Source organism: Branchiostoma belcheri, unplaced genomic scaffold (genome assembly GCF_001625305.1).
Source record: "Branchiostoma belcheri isolate BF01 breed outbred unplaced genomic scaffold, Haploidv18h27 scaffold10, whole genome shotgun sequence".
Classification (NCBI taxonomy): domain Eukaryota; kingdom Metazoa; phylum Chordata; class Leptocardii; order Amphioxiformes; family Branchiostomatidae; genus Branchiostoma; species Branchiostoma belcheri.
This window is the reverse complement of record NW_017802380.1, coordinates 1,801,270-1,818,905: the sequence shown is the minus strand read 5'-3', so window position 1 is coordinate 1,818,905 and position 17,636 is coordinate 1,801,270. Positions and strand designations below refer to the sequence as shown.

General features: G+C 42.1%; 3 protein-coding genes and 1 long non-coding RNA gene across 4 annotated transcripts; 2 read left to right on the top strand and 2 right to left on the bottom strand.

The window, feature by feature from the left end:
- Positions 1-1,011: 1,011 nt before the first annotated feature.
- LOC109468899 lies at positions 1,012-5,204 on the bottom strand. Its single transcript, XM_019767282.1, has 6 exons — positions 5,022-5,204; positions 4,734-4,826; positions 3,678-4,133; positions 2,314-2,376; positions 1,213-1,610; positions 1,012-1,170 (listed from the first exon to the last, which is right to left on the bottom strand). Exons 3-6 carry the CDS (start codon positions 4,096-4,098, stop codon positions 1,012-1,014), a joined length of 1,041 nt encoding a protein of 346 aa, XP_019622841.1. The 5' UTR covers positions 4,099-4,133; positions 4,734-4,826; positions 5,022-5,204.
- Positions 5,205-5,903: 699 nt separating this feature from the next.
- On the top strand, positions 5,904-12,922 carry LOC109472100 (sugar phosphate exchanger 3-like). Its single transcript, XM_019771673.1, has 17 exons — positions 5,904-5,998; positions 6,415-6,529; positions 6,981-7,073; positions 7,372-7,403; positions 7,532-7,583; positions 7,778-7,923; positions 8,288-8,384; positions 8,661-8,745; positions 8,941-9,015; positions 9,382-9,500; positions 9,897-10,038; positions 10,448-10,549; positions 10,847-10,894; positions 11,216-11,367; positions 11,770-11,841; positions 12,239-12,384; positions 12,757-12,922. The coding sequence occupies exons 1-17, from the start codon at positions 5,913-5,915 to the stop codon at positions 12,758-12,760; spliced, it is 1,566 nt and encodes a 521-aa protein (XP_019627232.1). The 5' UTR covers positions 5,904-5,912; the 3' UTR covers positions 12,761-12,922.
- A 1,138-nt stretch (positions 12,923-14,060) lies between these two features.
- LOC109468889 (tigger transposable element-derived protein 1-like) lies at positions 14,061-16,343 on the top strand. The gene is made up of 2 exons (XM_019767271.1): positions 14,061-15,687; positions 16,036-16,343. The coding sequence occupies exons 1-2, from the start codon at positions 14,421-14,423 to the stop codon at positions 16,341-16,343; spliced, it is 1,575 nt and encodes a 524-aa protein (XP_019622830.1). The 5' UTR covers positions 14,061-14,420.
- A 396-nt stretch (positions 16,344-16,739) lies between these two features.
- LOC109472124 lies at positions 16,740-17,466 on the bottom strand. The gene is made up of 2 exons (XR_002140344.1): positions 17,383-17,466; positions 16,740-17,251 (listed from the first exon to the last, which is right to left on the bottom strand). It is a non-coding gene; the product is annotated as an uncharacterized LOC109472124 (long non-coding RNA).
- Between the last annotated feature and the right edge of the window lie 170 nt (positions 17,467-17,636).

The window sequence follows — 17,636 nt, the reverse complement described above, 5'->3', positions numbered from 1 at the left end:
ATTATATAATGAAACTTGACCCTACAAAAAGTACAGCAGCTTTCCTAAGGTCAACAGATCAACGGATAAGAGAAACACAAAATCTTAAAATTCTACTTTAAGGCTACACCAATTTAATTTCTTGGTTAACGGATTCGCCCGCTTCATTTTTTTCTGATTTGCAAATAAAAATAAAAATTCAGAATCAACTGCAAAATTCTCATATTTTGCCCTGAACAGTTGAAAACAGTCCTTTTTATCCTAGTTGTTACAGTTATTCCATCTTTCAATGCAATGGTATCATTAAAACTTCAAAATTCATTGTTTAAATTTTGAACCAGCCTGGTGTGTTGACTTCATGGCTCCTATCGTACCATTTTGGGCCATAATAGGATGCCTAGACCTGTTTTTATTTTTTTTTTTCGCCCGCCCACTCCATTATTTTTCTAGAAAAATCCGTTAACCAAGAAATTAAATTGGTGTGGCCTAATACTAAACAATAAGGGCTAGCATAAGTAAACCTATGATATCTTACTACAATCAGGTGGATCAAGTCTTGGGTTTCTGTATCCTTTGTAGTAACAAAGCAATCTTTAATATATATAGGGTTATATATATTTCTGCACTACGAGAATTGTCACATCTAAACTAAAGATATGTCCATATCTACTTGTGACTTTAAGTCTCTTGAAATCTACTTGAGCAAAAAAAAAAACAGTATATATGGTACGTTTTTGCTGCAAACGGTTTTATCGGTAGTGTTAGCAAATCTAATAATAGTTTCTTTTTATCACTATTGCAGATGGCGTAATTATGGTGTCATTTGGTCTCTCTTCGTAATTTTATCTGTATTTGCAGGCACGCGGCGCGGTGGCAGATGGCTACATTACACCGAGCGACTTGTTACACCTAACCTTTGAACATCTGACACTAAACATTGCAGCTATCTAATGACAATGCCCCTACGCTTGGTGACAGCGAGTTCCACTCTGCGGTAGAACGAGTTTTATCCTCACTCCTGTAGAACGAGTTTTATGTCACAAGCTCTCCGAACATTGCTCCCACCTTACCGCCAACATAACCTCCCACAAACGCCCCCAACCCGGGAATGGGGATCGCCAGTTGCCCGAGGGCGGGTCCGAGGTACCACGCGCCGAGGGTGGCGCCCGCGACCGTGCCTGCAACCGCACCCTTACCGAGAGTCTTGCCACCGATCGAGCACAAACTCCTGACCACACCACCTACTTCTTTCCTAACTTCGGATTCAAACTCCTCCTGTGACATCTCCCCCTTCTTAAACCTTTTGTAGTTAGCAGAAGTGCGATCGTATAACTCATACCCCTTAGCAAAAATGCCGACCCCCGTCCTTAAAGCGTCGAGTTTGTCCTTCAAATTTCCAAGTTGTGCCATCAAAGTTTCAGGGGTTTCCTTCAAAGCACCGTTCCCGACATCTTCTCCCTTCGGTGAACCCTTTCGTGCATCGTCAGCTGTCTGTCCGTCGCCAGGAGTGCTTTTCAGGGTTTCCCCATTGACGTAAGCGAAACTCAGCAGCAGACCAATAGCGATCAAACACATCAGCGACATGGGTTTGGCCATTGTTGACTGTTCGCCCTGCTTTCTTTGTCTTTGTTCTGTTGGAGCCAAAATGATAATTTATGAACCTTGGGCTGGTATAGTTAGTATATGATTATAAAATGCACTAGATTTCTCTTCCACTTTATAAGACGGCAAGTCTTTATTAGGTCATTAACAATTTTGTGGCTAGAAAATTCGAACATTTATCTATCCAACTGTGACTCGAACAGCTAGCACAACACTTAAATCACAAACACCGGTTTGATATTTAATCATTCAGATACGGTTGGAGCAAGGAGTTCACGTTAACTGGAATTTTTAAGAAACTTGATTTCAAACCTTTCATTTTTTAACGCTTACCTGATTAGATATGTGGCGTGTCACTGTATATCTCCTTCGCGACTCAAGACGCGACTCAAGGTGTATAACCAGATATCTGGCACAGCAGATACCTTGGAAGTGAAGTTGAAAAAATACCTTAAGCAGATTGAATTTCCGGGTGGATGAACATAAAAAATGAAATGAAAGAAACCAGGATTCGAAAGCAACAACGGGATGTTGTGCACCTTTTCCAAATTTAGGTAACATGCAAACGATTTTCTTATTAAACGCCAACATGCAACTTGAATATTACAATATACTAATATGCATATGTAAAGAGATTCTGGACAGAAACTAAAAAGCAGGTCACAATCTTGAGTGGACGTACCTTTTAGACACCAAGACAAAGGCACGATGGAGCTGGTCGCGTTCCTTTACCTTTTCTGTAGTATTGAAAAGCGGCTTTGTCTACCAGGTACGTGATTTGTTTTGCAAACTGAGCTGAGGGGATTGCCGATGGTGTCGGTCATGTGATGTGGGGACTGCCCAGAATCAGGTGATGTAGTTTCGGTCAGGTGATCTTTTGTTATAGGTCTGCGACGTGCACCTGAGCTCACTTCCGCTTTTTGAGGTGCGCTAACCAAACAACCTTCGCATATGGTCTGCTCTGTTAATTATTACTCAAACACATTCACATACTGTACAGTATATGGTGACATAATCCGGCAACATAATGTAACCCAACACCAGTTACCATGGTGAGAGACGGTCTAATTCAGGTCATTAACCAGGTCAGAGGTCAGTGTTTCAAACGGAAGAAGAAACAGAGCAAAAACATTATACTATGGGTCGACTACTGGGTACGTGTTTTGCGAAGTGTAAAGCTAACAAAAAGGTAATCTCCAAGCAGATTCGATGAGGCAAGGGGACTTTGTTATATTGACCACCTGTATCCACTGCCGGCCCAACTGTCCCTTCATGTCCCCTTGCCCCACCGAATCTGCTTGGAGATTAACAAAAAGGCCCATTATCATGACATCTCTAACATTCACATGTTTACAGAATCAAACAATATTGCAGCATTAGCACAGAAGGGGGTTATATCTGTATACCGGTATACCTGAACAAAAGTAGAAAAGACAGACACGGAAAGTATTGAAACCTGTACAAGTACAGTTGACAAATGACAGTAGACAGTATTGGTATTGAAAAACCGGCTTTATTGGTTAGGCTTGTACTTGTTTGTTTAGCTCAGCTCAGGGGATTGCCGATAGTTTCGGGCAGGTGATGATCACACGATCTCATTACTGGATACATGCTTTGCGAATTGTAAAGATAATAAAAGAAATATACAAATTGTTTCATTGCAAATTCATGCCCAAGGGCTAATTGCAGGAACAGAAGAAACATTTGGTATAAAGACAGGCAATTAGTACACACAGAACTACTGATAACTCCTAAGAAACTACTAGTAAAAAAGACCGAGGGCTAATTGCAGGAACAGAAGAAACATTTGGTATAAAAAGAGACAAATAGCTAAGAAAAAAAGGTCCATGATACATCACTAACATTCACCTGAAATCAAACGTAACGGAACCAAACATATGTAACGTTAACAACATTGCAGCATTAGCACAGAAGGGGTCTCTAAAGTATAATATGGAACAAAAGTATAAAAGATACATCTGAATCAAAGCGAACAATAACTTGATATTACACTCGTTTTTTATTTTGCACATGCATCTTACGCTCCATTGTAAAACATATAAGATATTGCAGGTGGCATGAGTAAAGTGGTATCTAATCTGTTTCTCCGGTCACATAATCCCCGATATTGTCTCCTAACTTTTCTCCAGCATAACTTCCCCCCACTGCCCCCACCCCCGGCATTATGGCGGCACCAGCAACGGTCCCCATGGCTGAACCTCCCAACGAGCATCCACCCCTAATCACAGATTTCCCAACTTTTCCCAAAAATTGACTTCCTGTCATCTTTCCCTTCTTTAACTTTTCGTATGCAGAAGACACACGAGAATAAAACTTGTATCCTTCCTCTGCAACTTCGAGATAGCCGAGATACTCCTCCATTACATCCCACCATCCTCGCATTGCTTTCTTCCCTGCTCCCTTCCCCACATCGTCAGCTGTGTCAGCCTTGGTACAAGAGAAGTTCATCAGTAGGCCAACAGCGATCAGAAACATCAGCCACATGCGTGTTGCCATTGTTGACTATTCCCTTGTTTTCTTCGTTTGGTGTTCTGTTGGAGCCAAAAAGTAAGCAATGTGTAATATTTGATTGCTTTCATTTGACAGCTTTCATTTTCTTTCTACTTCTTACGACGTGGCTAATGAACTCAACATGTAATTCGGTCATTAACAAAACAACTACTTCTACCAGACAAGCCTGGATGCCTCTACCAGGGTTTGGGGGGTTGGGGGGTTGGGGGGGGGTGCGGCTGGAAAGAGTAGAAATTGGCCAAAGAGATCACATGGCGAGGGAGTTGGTCCGCTAGAGAGTACATTTTCCGCGGCCAATTTCTTCTCTTCCAGCCGTCTCCCAAAGCGTGGCAGAGGCTAGGATGCCAGAGTTTGGCCGCGAGGAAGCCACACGCCCCGATTCGAGATTTGGCACCCGGGGTCTCTCGTGCCCGAGGCCAACTCAGAGAGCGGCCCGTGTTTCAAGCAGAGATCCGGTCGACGGCCATGATCAGTAAATTTTATTTCTTTACTTTACTTTACCAATTATTTACTTTACTTTACTTCAGTGTAAGCGCCGGGGTCTGGCGCAAACAGCTAATACACTACACTAGGCGTGGTGCACATTCCATACAGATGAATGTCACAGTTTGAACGCTTACCTGATAGGTGACGTGTCACACACACTGTATGCTAGAAACACTTGACAGCCTGAGTCGACCAGACAAACTGTAGACTTCCTGCACAGCATGTACCTTGCAAGCGAAGTATCGAAAGTTGAATACACACAATAACTAGACTATGGTTACACCACGGCGGGCCTGAACTTTATAGCAACAGTTATCATACAGCTGTGAGCTACAGTCATGAACTAAAAAGCTAGGATCGTGATCACAAAAGGAGATCTAACAAGTTAACGTTATATATATAGAGAGTGGATGTAAAGTTACCTTTCAAGTGCAAGCGGGAAGTTCAAGTTGATATACAGGACAATCGTGGCACAGATATTAAGACGACGGCCAAGACGGAGCCGGGGAGCTCTACTAGGCTGGAGTGTTTGCAGGTCCCGGGCGGGTCCCAGTTCTGTTGGCCAGGTATGTTTAGTAGTCTTTGTTTCCAAAGTTAGCTGAGGGCCGGGATTGCCGACAGTTCTGGTCAGGTGATCACCTGACACCACGGGTATTCTGGGAAGTCGCTAACAAACAAGTGATCACTAAGGCGGTAACTTTAAGTACACGATCGTTCAAAACTGAACATTTATTCTTGATGATAGCATAAAAATTGTCATGTTCACATACCTCTATTACTCTGTGTCAAAGTACCACTAGATATGTATCCAAGAAAAATAAATAATCAAAATCAAATGAAACAGATGGTACTGTGAAACAGTATTTTGCATTGAATCAGTGGTTGCCCACAGTTTCGGCAAGCGGCAAGGAAGTTTCGGTCGGGTGATGTATTAAATCACATCTTTTTGCACTGTGCTGACATGCCTAAAAACTTACAGCGATAACTGAACTATATATATTCAACACTTACCTGGTTAGATTGACATCGACAGCTGAGTAGGAAGAAGGTAGTCACATTAACATTAGTAACGTTAAACTTTTAGTGTTTGTAACAGTCTGAATTTAACAAGTTGGGCACTTAATAGTTAACGGTTTTATTTCATGCTTTCCGTTTTCGTAGCAACTGACCACCGACCTGACCATACTCCAACACCACATGAAAATATTTCACTGAGGCATTTTTGCAGAAAAATATCGCGGAGTACTCAGCCTGTGATACTAGCGCGAAATAAACTAAGGTTACTCGAGGTGACTGACCTTTGTACCTTCAAGATGGCGCCCGTCAGCCGAATGTGGAGACAGTTGACGTCAAAATACACCATTTACCACGTTTTTGTCTTCTTGTTGACGTTTTTCAGGTATGTGGGTGATAGAACCTTTGCTCTAGCTAAAGCAGGGACAACAAAAACGTTGAAAATAAGGTTCACATAACGTATATAACCGTTGATCGTGTCGAGCGCGCGCGCGCGCTAGCATAGGGATGGGATGGGGTGCAACGGTTGGGAAACTTACCAAGGTCGTTAAATCAAAGGCACATAATTTTTGCATGTATTTATCTATATAGATATGTACTAGACAAAGTACTGCTTCCTTAAACTTGTCGTGTCTTACCCCAACTGAGGCTAGGGGTGTTACGCAGTACCTGTTCAAGATCAAGAATTCACACCCGTGGGCCGGTGAAACGACTCCCATCCACTGGCAACCCATCCATCTCATATATCTATGTTGTAGCGTCAGATTTAAATTAAAACGCTTTTTATATGTATATTTGCAGCTATGCGTTCTTCCACGCCACGAGAAAAACCTTCAGTAACATCAAGACCACCATCTCCTCAGAGTGGACTCCCCAGTTCTGTAATGCTACAGAGCCATGCCTCCGGCCGGAGAAGGTAGGACAAGCCCGAAAGTTCATCTGTGTTGTAGAAGTCATTTAGAGTTTTATAGAGTTAGATGTTCAAAGGTTGGGTGTAACAGGTCGTTCGTTGTAATATACTATGTAGTCAGCTGACACCTCGCCTCGTGCCTGTGAAGCTGGTGTGTTATGCCGAAGGGTGATTATTATAACATATACATGTATGATATATATATATATATATATATATATATATAACTGGTTATATACAGATTTAGGAAGCTGCTGTAATTTCCAACACAAGAAATTGGACTTAGTGTCCTCAAGACAGAGACTGGAGTTGTACTGTCATAAATTTGGGTAAGACTTACCCACATCTTCGACTGTACAACTCCAGTCGCCTTTAGGAATAGAATGGAATATTTCTTGACAAAGACTGGATCTACCCAACCTTGAAGAGTAACACTAACTAACAGCAATCATTACAGATCTGGATGGACCGGCACCTGTTTGACTCCAGCAGTGATGCTGAACCCTTCCTGGGCTGGCTGGACTCTACCTTTCTCATTTCCTATGCAGTGGTGAGCTGATGACTTAATGTCCTAAATTTCTAAGACAGTTGACCATTTAAAAAAAAAGCCATGTTTGATTTTCAAGAGAAACATGGTTTCTGTTAACTTAAAGCAGATGCCATTTGGTTTGCTTACTTTTCGTCCTTTTTATGACATCTATGATTATAACAATATAAGAAAAAAGCCAAGAATTGTTCTTTTTTATGAATTTGTACAGTTGGCAAGATTTCAACCTGGATAATGCATGAAATAGCATTGCTTTCAAGAGCTTCCTCTTGATCATCTTTCTTATACTATTGCTTTGCAGGGTTTGTACATCAGTGGCATTCTTGGAGACAGGTAAGAGATGGAACATGCTTCCTTTTGTAGTTCAGTATTACATATACAATGTAGTTGTATGATATACATATATAACTTTATAGGGATGTACACAATTGTAACTAATAGCTTTGCAATTGTCATAACAGGTTTGACATGAGGAAGGTGCTGTCTCTGGGAATGTGCCTGTCTGCTGTTGTGGTAAGTATTGGACTTTGGACTTCTAAAAACATTCAGTGTACTATATGATATGATACAGAGCAAGAGCACTACTACATACACAAGGACATGATAATTTAACATGGATTTCTCAAGTATATTTGTGAGTCATTCCTTTCTTTGCCATCATTGTCTTGTGAAGAGTACTGTTTTAACTGAATCCCTTATTATTTCAGGTGTTTGTGTTTGGGTGCCTGACGGAATGGGTCCATCTCTACAGCCAGCCGTTCTACATTCTCCTGTTTGTACTTAACGGCTTGCTGCAGTCCACAGGATGGCCGTGTGTGGTCGCCATCATGGGCAACTGGTTTGGCAAGTCAACGTAAGGGCTTGTTGTTTTCATCGCAGGGTAGAACATGTGCTGTTAGAAGCTATTATCCAAGATAATGGTAACTTTTTGTTGAGAATTCAAGATCTTTTGTCTTCCAAGCACTTCATACAAACAAAGATTCAAAAGCCCTGTATAATCTCCAAACAGATCATACAGTGGCAAGACACTATCCATTGGCCAGAGGAGTGTACACTTGAGATTAAGCTCTGCCCACCTCCTTCAAAATTTAGAAATACAATTGGTCTAACTGCTAACTGCCATGTTATCATTGGTTTAACTGCTGAATTGTGAAGGGAAGTCAGGATTGGGGTATTGTTGCCTTTTTCTGACCACTCTCACGTGTCCTGACCCTCAGACGAGGCTTTGTCCTGGGTGCGTGGTCAGCCTGTGCTTCTGTGGGGAACATCATCGGAGCCCTGCTGGTGTCACAGGTTCTGGACTATGGTTATGAGGTAGGCTGTCATAACTGCAATGTTTTGTTCTATCATGTCTATGTTGTGATGATTTTGTGGAGTAAACTTCTACACACAACATTCTATAATGCCAATGTAAATGTACTTAATACTTACAACTTCAAATTGCCTGCTGTTGTTGGTTGAAGGCAAATTGTGACTACCAGTGGGGAATCAGGATCGGTTTTGAGCGGAAGGTCTACACAAACAAAAGGAAAATCTCCATACACACTTGAGATTTTATTTGTTACATGTAACATTGTCCTTTTATTTCAGTACGCCTTTCTGGTGACATCAGCTGTGCTTTTTGCTGGAGGAGTTGTCAATTTCTTTGCCCTTGTTCCTTCTCCAAAGGAAGTTGGTTAGTAATTTTGTGAACACCTTATATCAGATGTTCACATGCTTTTTCATACAATTTTCTGATTGGTGATACACTGATAGATTCCTTGTAATTCCCTGGTCCTTTTTGTACCCATGTTTTTGGAGTGTGACTTTTAAGTGGTTTAGATAAATCAGATAACAGTGTGACTGTCTGACTGACTGTTGTGATTCCCAGGCCTCCCAGAACCAGAGGATGGAGATAATGAGGATGATGTCAGTGACACCAATGATGATGATGAAGATGAGACAGGTAATGTCATAACACCAAGACTAGTCTACTGTTGTCTCTTCTTTACAAGCTACCTATAATTGACCGATTAGCCATACTGAGTTAATGCACTACTGGTAATGCACATATACAGAGCCTTAGTGTAATGGACAGCCTTATTGTAAGCATATTTTCATGAATGTCAAGCTAATAAAAATTAACCTATTTGAATGACTTTAATCTACTCCCCACTATCTAACCTTGTAAACAATAGACTATAGAGAATTGGTTGCGTCAGTATGCTAAAGGTTGATCATGTCAGATATGCATACGAGTACCATGTTCCCAATGTTTTGGTGAGAACAACATTATAAGCATTGATATTCTTATTGCCCCCCCTCCCCACAGGTATCACACCCAGAACACCACTTGTGCAGAGTGACCTTGACTCTCCCGTGACCTTCACACAGACCCGCCCTCAGGCCATCAGCTTTTTCCAGGCCGTCTGTCTACCAGGGGTCATTCCTGTGAGTACGGCAGGAGTCTGCAATCTGTCGTTATGTTTACCAAAGGAAACATATTGTTTTGCTCTGTTTCTTCTTGTCCAAACAAATAAGGTCAATAACATGAACTAGACATCTCTCACCATGGTAACTAGTGTTGGGTTACATCATGTTGCAATTTTACAGCAGGAGGGATATGAATGTGTTTGAGTAAGAATTAACAGAATAAACTGATCCCATAGCCCTATCCACCTCTCTCAAAACATAGATATGCAAAATGAAAACATAGAAATGGTGACAGTCCAGCTGCAAATTACCACTCTTTTATTGCTTTAGCAGATTACCACTCTTTTATCGTTTTAACTGCTACATGTAATTGTGATGGACAGTCAGGATCGGTCTGTGCTTTGTATGTTGCAGTACTCGCTGTCCTACGCCTGCCTGAAGCTGGTGAACTACTCCTTCTTCTTCTGGCTGCCGTTCTACCTGCACTCCCAGTACGGCTGGAAGGAGACGGTCGCTGACGAGATCTCCATCTACTACGATGTGGGCGGGATTATCGGTAAGGAAAAAAATCTTAAATTTCAAGAGGACACAAGAATCACTTCATCATTTGCTGCAGGTTTTCATAAATATTGCAGCAAGCAAATAGGGACTCAGGGTTGTGTGACTTAGAATCTGAAGGTTCTGGGTTCAATTCCCTGGCAGGCCCCATTGTTGTACCATTGGGAAGGCACTTAACACCTATTCCTTACTCAACTGAAAATGAGTAACTCACTTTGATTAGGGATGTCCTCTCAGATAAGATGAAAGCTGGAGGTCCTGTGTTTGAAGAGAGTCAAATCTGCTACCCCGGATCTTGGGGAGCAGACCAAACCTAACAAGGCTGGATTCCAGGCTAGAGAAGTCATCAGGGGTTATCCTGTTTCTACTCGGTCCTAGTGTTTCACCATCATTTTTTTGTCCCACAGGAGGGATGATTGGCGGCTATCTGTCAGACAGGATGAAGAAGCGAGCCCCCACCGTGGTGACCATGTTGTTACTGGCTCTCCCTGCCCTCTGGGGTTACAGTGGTAGGTGCACTGGGAATTAATCTTACATAGTTTAAATCTGCAACACCAGAGGTGTCATAATTGGTATTGACAACAGCTTTTCAAAATATATTTATCAAAACATTGACCATAATTAGAATACTAGGCAATGAGCTGTATGTGAATCTGATTTTTATTACTACCTACTAGTGAAATACTGGTACTTGTTGAAGATTTAGTTTATGTGTAATTGCCAGGAATAACATATTTTGTAATGATCATTATAGTTATACCAGGAGTTTGTTAAAAACAGCTTGACTCTATATAATTCTTTTTCAGCTTCTCCAAACAACAAGACCACCAATGCTGTTCTCATGGCTGTAGCTGGTAAGTACAATGTACTTATAAATGTCTTGAGTGGACAGGTACATTGTGGGTCTAGAATTAAACAGACTGTGTAAGATCCTGAGACATATAACGTTATATATATTGCTATCATAACATAGGAAAAGTTTATGTGTTGTGTCAACTTCTGTGTCATGGGTTTTCCATTGGAGATCCTGCTAGACTGAAGAAAACTTTAAATTAAAGTTTAATTATGCCCCATGGTTGCTCATTGGAGATTGTTATAAACTGAAGAAAACTTATGTCACAGCGTTTTGTCACAGCATTTTTCATTGGAGGTTAATTATGTGTTTTATGTTACAGGGTTTTTCATTGGTGGTCCAGCTAACCTGATCAGTTCTGCCATCTCGGCTGACCTCGGACGACAGGACCTGATCAAGGGAAACAGCGAAGCCCTGTCCACGGTCACAGGCATTGTGGACGGGACAGGCAGCGTGGGGGCTTCTATAGGACAGGTTGGAACTCACAGTCACATGCATGCTGGTGTTACATGGATAGTAGAGCACGTCGGCAGAACGTACTGCGCCTGCGCAGAACCCAGGATTTTCACGGTTTTCGTTGGATTTTTGGTCAACGTTGCATCAGAATTTTCCCTGTTGCAGACGATATCTTTTACGACATAACATTTGAAAACTACTGTCGGAATGCTAACCTTATATGAGCAAATACAACCTTATATGAGACGTTCTGCCTAAGTGCTATGTATCACGGGTTTTGCGCAGATGCAGTACGTTCTGCCAACGTGCTGGATAGTAGCAATTCTGTACTGTAGTCACTACTGCAAACTGAAATGTGAACACTTGGACAATAAGTTGATCAGTGTGAAATTTAAAGTGTTATGTGTCATCCTTCCCCAGGTTGTGGTTCCTTTGCTTCATAAACAGCTGCACCTGGACTGGCACTGGGTCTTCTACTTCTTCATGCTGATGGTGAGTTTTGAGAAATGACACTAACCAAGGATGTTCTATAGAACGTCCTTGCACTAACCTGCAAAAGTTAGTCAGTTTCCAAGGAAAATTGTATGCATTCTGTATTTGTATGTGTCTGTTTGTTTGTTCATTCATGTTTCTGTATAGCCTGAGTGTCAGCCTTGTTAGCTTTCAACTTGGGGAGCGGACGAAAGCTAACAAGGCTGACACTCAGGCCAGTTTCTGTAGTTATCACAGTACCAGAATCACAGTATCAAATTCCTTGTCGTGACAATGAGATCTGGATGTCCTGTTCTGTTCTGTCTGTGCAAGACTCCATGGCTCTTTTGTTGTGTGTGTTATACCAAATTTCTTGGCATGATAATAAGATGTTGGCATTCCTGTCCTGTCTGTGCAGACACTGATGACTGCAGTATGTATCCTGCCCCTGCTGGTAAGGGAGGTGCGCAGCATGAAGTGTTTCCTTAACTACCAGCTGAGGCGGCAGGCGGCAGCCCTGGTCCAGGACACACACAGGACAGACAGGCTCAACTCTGTTAACAGGTACAGGAAACACCTACATCTAGACTGTAGTACTAGCTGTGACAGGCATAGTCTGTGTAACGTAAAGTCTGCCGTCTGCGGCTTTACTGGCCCCTCCCCTCCAACCGTAAAGCGATTTAATCAGGCTGTGACAGGCAGGGCTCATATCTCTATATGCTTGAGTTGTTACGTTATAAATACACTTCGTGAGTATAGAAGAACACAGCATACACCTACCCCCTGCTATTAGGGGTGTTCAAATTGTTCAGACTCCAAGTATTGCTTCCAAATTGTGTTCTAAGTATCTGATATCTGCTGTATTTTATTTGTTGTATTATATACAGCTATCAGTCAGCTGAGTAATATTGACTGTCTTTTTCTTCTTTTTTTCAGCTGAACCAGGTTGTCTCTACAAGAGAGATAAAGTGCAATTTCAAGGAACGTCCAATGTGGAATCACATTTTATCTCATTGTATATATATATGTGTATATTATTTTCCATTGAACTTGAAGTATCACAATTTGAAGAAATGTAACAATATTACTCTCTGTAAAGGGCTTATGAAAACTACTGTCAGAATAAAAAAGGATAGATACTGTTTCTCCTTAATGGTAAGCAGAGAATTATATGGAACAAACAGGAAATGTGAGGAATCTAAGTGAAAATCTGTTCTTCCAACTAGTAATAAAACGTTTTTATGGGGCAAAAATGTCATGCTACATATAGTTCAAAATGTAAATCCAGTGTAAAGGTAAATCCACAGCAAGCAATATTGTATGATGGAGTACAATTCTATGTGTTTGCCATTCTTGCCATTCTGGAAACATGTATCTGCACTGTCTGAATAAATAAATAATTAATTTGCTCATTCATTCTTACCATATTTGCATCATCACTAATAGTCAGTATAAAAACAGCCACATTATATACATGTGTATGTACATATGTATTGAACTGTAACTTTTGAGGTGTTAGTCCAAACTTCAGTATCACAGAAGCCCTTGACAACGGGACTGAATTGTACTGATCTTCTACAAGAAATGTAACGCGGGGTGCTGTAACTTCGGACGACCCCTAACTTCGGATGAATTTGTAATTGTCTAAATATGCAAAAGTCAGCCACAGCTGTTGCCATCTTGTACCATCATCTAAACAACAAAGAAGCAAGGATCATGCACACAGCTGACATACGAATGAAAAGTAAAGCTTTCGATATTTAATCAGAGTTACGTCACGACATGTAAAATAACGATAATTATGGACGCCCTCTTGTGAGAGGTCACCATGTAACGGCGTTTCCTACACTAACAATACACCACTATTTTACATGACATATTACTGTCATACACTTGATAAATAAAGCTATACAGTGCACCACGAACTGCGACTCCGAGTGCTTTATTTCGCAAGAAAACTGACCTGAATAAGCATAACTACAGCGCGGTTCGAACGCCCTCCCACACACGTCACGACCGGCATTTCCCGTCATTCTGTTCGAAAGTGAGGGCGACATTTGATACAAGGGTGCGGCCCGTCGTCCGTCCTACTGCATCCTGAGTAAGGATCGCTAGGTGGTGTCATGGTAAGTAACGCTGCTAAATACACGTACGAAGATGGTTGGGCATCAGGAGACTCATTCTAGGAGGCGAATTAGGCGTTTGTTGGCGGAAGTCCTTTTGTAAACACAGGGAGGGAAATTCGAACGTGAGCAAGGTCAACACAAAAACTCGTCTTAGGGGCAAATAAAAACTACAAAGACGTTGTTAAAATGATACACACTTTTCCGTGCTTATTTGCCGCCTGTATGTGTAAATATAGATACCATGACTCGCTATTTTGTGTCCATTAAATTATCTATTGTTGATAAAACATTTTGAATTGCTTCAAATTCAGGGCCACGTCCAATGAAATTCCATCCTTGGCTAAGAACGGTGCAACAAGCGGCACCTGTGGAAATAATTAAGGCTTGCTCCCAATAAAAGATTTCCAGCTGTAGAATCCGTGTAATCAACAAAATGCCATAAGTGACACCTTTATAATTTCTCAATATTCACAGATGTCTGGCCCACCACTCAGAAAATACCGCGAGTGGGATGAAGAAGACATGAAACAGGCAATAAGAGCAATAAAGGATGAGAGGAAGGCTATTTATAAAGTAGCCAAAGAATTCAATGTGCCGCAAAGCACCCTGGATGATAGGTACAATCAGAGGCATACGGAAAAGGTTGGCAGGCCCACCAAACTTTCTCCGGAGGACGAGGAAGCTCTTGTAAAGTATTCCATGTACATGGCCACAAAGGGCTTCCCCCTCACAGCAGGGGTGATGAAGGCACTGGCCAAAGAAATAGATGCAGTAAGTAGCAAAGAAAAGGGCGAAGCTCCTAGGTTTGGCGGAAAGTTGCCAGGAAAGCGGTGGTGGTCGGCGTTCAGACGCCGCCACCCCGAGATAAGTTTAAGATCACCGGACAGTCTGGACAGAGCGAGGGCGGCTATGAGCAATGCCAGAGTGGTGGAAAAACACTTTGAGCAACTCGGTCAGTTATTGTCCGAGAACAAGTTACACGATCGGCCGTTCCAGGTATACAATGCCGATGAAACTGGCATGAGTATGGATGCGCGGAAATCTCGTGTCGTCGTACCGACAGCATCCAAGCGAGCCCCATCCATACGGTCAGGAGGGAGAGACCATATTACAGCAATGTCCTGCGTGAGCGCAGCAGGAGCGGTGGTTCCCCCAATGATTGTCTTCAATAGGGCCATGCCGTCTGGCAAGTTCTCAGAAGGAGGACCCCCAGGGGCGCTGTACGCTTGGTCCGAATCAGGCTTCATAAATAAAGAGCTGTTTGAGGAGTGGTTCTTCAAGATTTTCTTGGTCCATTGTCATAAAGAGAGGCCAATCCTGCTGATAGTGGATCAGCACAGTAGCCACCTGTCCCTAAAGGTACTGAAGACAGCAATGGAGCAAAACATCATAATCTATGGTCTCCCGCCCCATACGTCCCACTTTACCCAGCCCCTGGACGTCACTGTGTTTAGTTCTCTGAAGACAAAGTGGGCGACGACTTTGGAATCGCTACAGGCCGCCGACACAGGGTTCCAAGTCAGGAAGACAACGTTTCCAAAGATCTTTGCCTCCGTACAAGATCTTACCTTTACACCTGAGAACATCAAATCAGGTTTTAAGAAGACCGGTATCCTCCCCTATGACAAGAGCGCCATTGATAGCATATGGACCAACATGTCCCCTGAAACTAAGTCTGCTTCAGGAGAAGCTACAGCTGCGGGTACCGAAAGTGCAAATGCTGAATCTGCGTCAGAAGCGGGTACCGAAAGTGCAAATGCTGAATCTGCGGCAGAAGCTACAGCTACGGGTACCAAAGTGCAAATGCTGAATTTACGTCAGAAGCTACAGCTACGGGTACCGAAAGTGCAAATGCTGAATCTACGTCAGAAGCTACAGCTACGGGTACCGAAAGTGCAAATGCTAAAAAGGAGCAACAGTGAAACTTGTTGCAGCACGTGTGGGCGCTCTGCAAACCCACTGGTAGGGACCTTAGTCCCTGAACATTTGCAAGATATCTTAAGGCCGGTGGAAAGTGCACCCAATTGCAAACAAACAAAGAGGAGGAAGTTATCAGCCCGAGTTATGACACATGAAGACATTGTTAAAGAGTTGGAGAAGAAGGAGGAAGATGAAAAGATGAAAAAAGCCAAAGCCGAAGAGAGAAGGAAGAGGGCAGAGCTAACACGACTACAACGAGAAGCAAAGGCAAAAGAGAGAGAAGACAAGAAGAGAAAAAGGCAAATGGAAAAGGAGAATGAAGAGAAAGACAAGGAAATGGATAAGGAGGAGGAAGAGAATGAAATGGATCCGCAAAAAGAGGAGGATGAGAGAGAGCAGAACGGGAAATGCCAGGGAGACGGTTCAAAACGTCGACGAATCAAAAAAAGGGATTCCTGTTACGAATATGACTTTTAAAGTTATTCAATGACCGTTCGCACCGAAACAACGCAACAAGTAAGTAACGTTATACAGCCAGTAACGTAGTTCATATACCTTGTGTTCAGGTAAGAGTTCGTAAGTGTTGGGGTATGCGTTGTTGCGTGTAAATAATGGAATTAAGCTAAATCTGTATACTGTAGGTACAATGTGGGTTTGCTATCTGTACATAGATGTTTGAAATAGATGAGAATCGAATTTTTTTAGTAATTTCAATGCCACGCTACTTTATCCGGCTGAAATCCACAGCTTGGTGGGGCTTTGACCGTGTCTCCACCGGGAATACTCGTCAAATACGGAACATGGCTAGGTGTTGATCAGAAGCATTCTTAAACTACTTTACTTGTTTACTTAGTTAGAAAATAGCACACCAAATGACAAGAGATGTTTTATTAACGGCATGTTCTGGTACATACAGCACACAACCTACATTGCAGTGTGTAGCTTTTAAACATCTATTACATTTACAATTTTATTACTTGTGGTTAGAAATTTCAACCAATGTTTAACTATTATAACGTAGTAAACTTTAGTGCTGTTTAAATATTGTAATGTAGTGAATTGTAGTGCCGTCAAAACATTTTGATAAGGCTCTAAAGTATGCTAACTTTTAAGACATGGTAGCCTTTCTTAGTGTACCGGTCCTGTAGGACACAGCTCAGGCTTTCTAAGCCCCCTTCCGATGACAAATTAAGGACAGAGTCCTTGTTCTTCTCGCGAATCCAACCGCATGGGTACCACGTGCCGTCCAACCTAGCGTACATCATCAACCCGGCGATTGGGGCTCCGGGGCGTTGGTACACTTGGACCTTCATCTCCGGTGGGTCTTCCTGTGCTACAACAAGTGCAGCTATGTCACTGTGATGCACAGTCTGCAGCGTGAGGATCTGTTAATGGGAATGCATTTTGCTGTTTAGATAAGTTGTTGTACTCAAAACGTTCCATAGTTAGTTAAGTTTTGAAAGAACAGTTTCAAATTTTATTCTACTTTTAGTATAACGTAAGTATTGAGACCCACCATTGTGCTACCGGACTTCAGATGTTTTGTGGGTACTGGGTATGTTATTGCAGATGTGGATGGATCTGTGAAAAATACACACCAATAGGTCACAGTGAATATAGGAACTTACTAGTAATAGATTATGTAAATGTGGCTCCTTCTTCAACTTAGCAAACATCGTTGTTTGTGCTTATGAGATTGTCTTTTATGCAAAGGAATATTTATGCTTCATCTTTCATGCAAGAGTGGACAAATCCAGTCCCAAACCTTTT

Bases quoted from the DNA above. Each gene is read 5' to 3' on its own strand.
- LOC109468889 (XM_019767271.1), top strand. From the start codon at position 14,421: ATGTCTGGCCCACCACTCAGAAAATACCGCGAGTGGGATGAAGAAGAC. The intron at 15,688-16,035 runs GTACCGAAAGTG...ACATTGTTAAAG, and splicing joins TGAATCTGCGTCAGAAGCGG to AGTTGGAGAAGAAGGAGGAA.
- LOC109472100 (XM_019771673.1), top strand. From the start codon at position 5,913: ATGGCGCCCGTCAGCCGAATGTGGAGACAGTTGACGTCAAAATACACC. The intron at 7,924-8,287 runs GTAAGGGCTTGT...CCTGACCCTCAG, and splicing joins AACTGGTTTGGCAAGTCAAC to ACGAGGCTTTGTCCTGGGTG. The intron at 11,842-12,238 runs GTGAGTTTTGAG...CTGTCTGTGCAG, and splicing joins TCTACTTCTTCATGCTGATG to ACACTGATGACTGCAGTATG.
- LOC109468899 (XM_019767282.1), bottom strand. From the start codon at position 4,098: ATGGCAACACGCATGTGGCTGATGTTTCTGATCGCTGTTGGCCTACTG. The intron at 1,611-2,313 runs GTAAAGGAACGC...TGGCTCCAACAG, and splicing joins TTTTCAATACTACAGAAAAG to AACAAAGACAAAGAAAGCAG. The intron at 1,171-1,212 runs GTCAGGAGTTTG...ACTCTCGGTAAG, and splicing joins GGAAAGAAGTAGGTGGTGTG to GGTGCGGTTGCAGGCACGGT.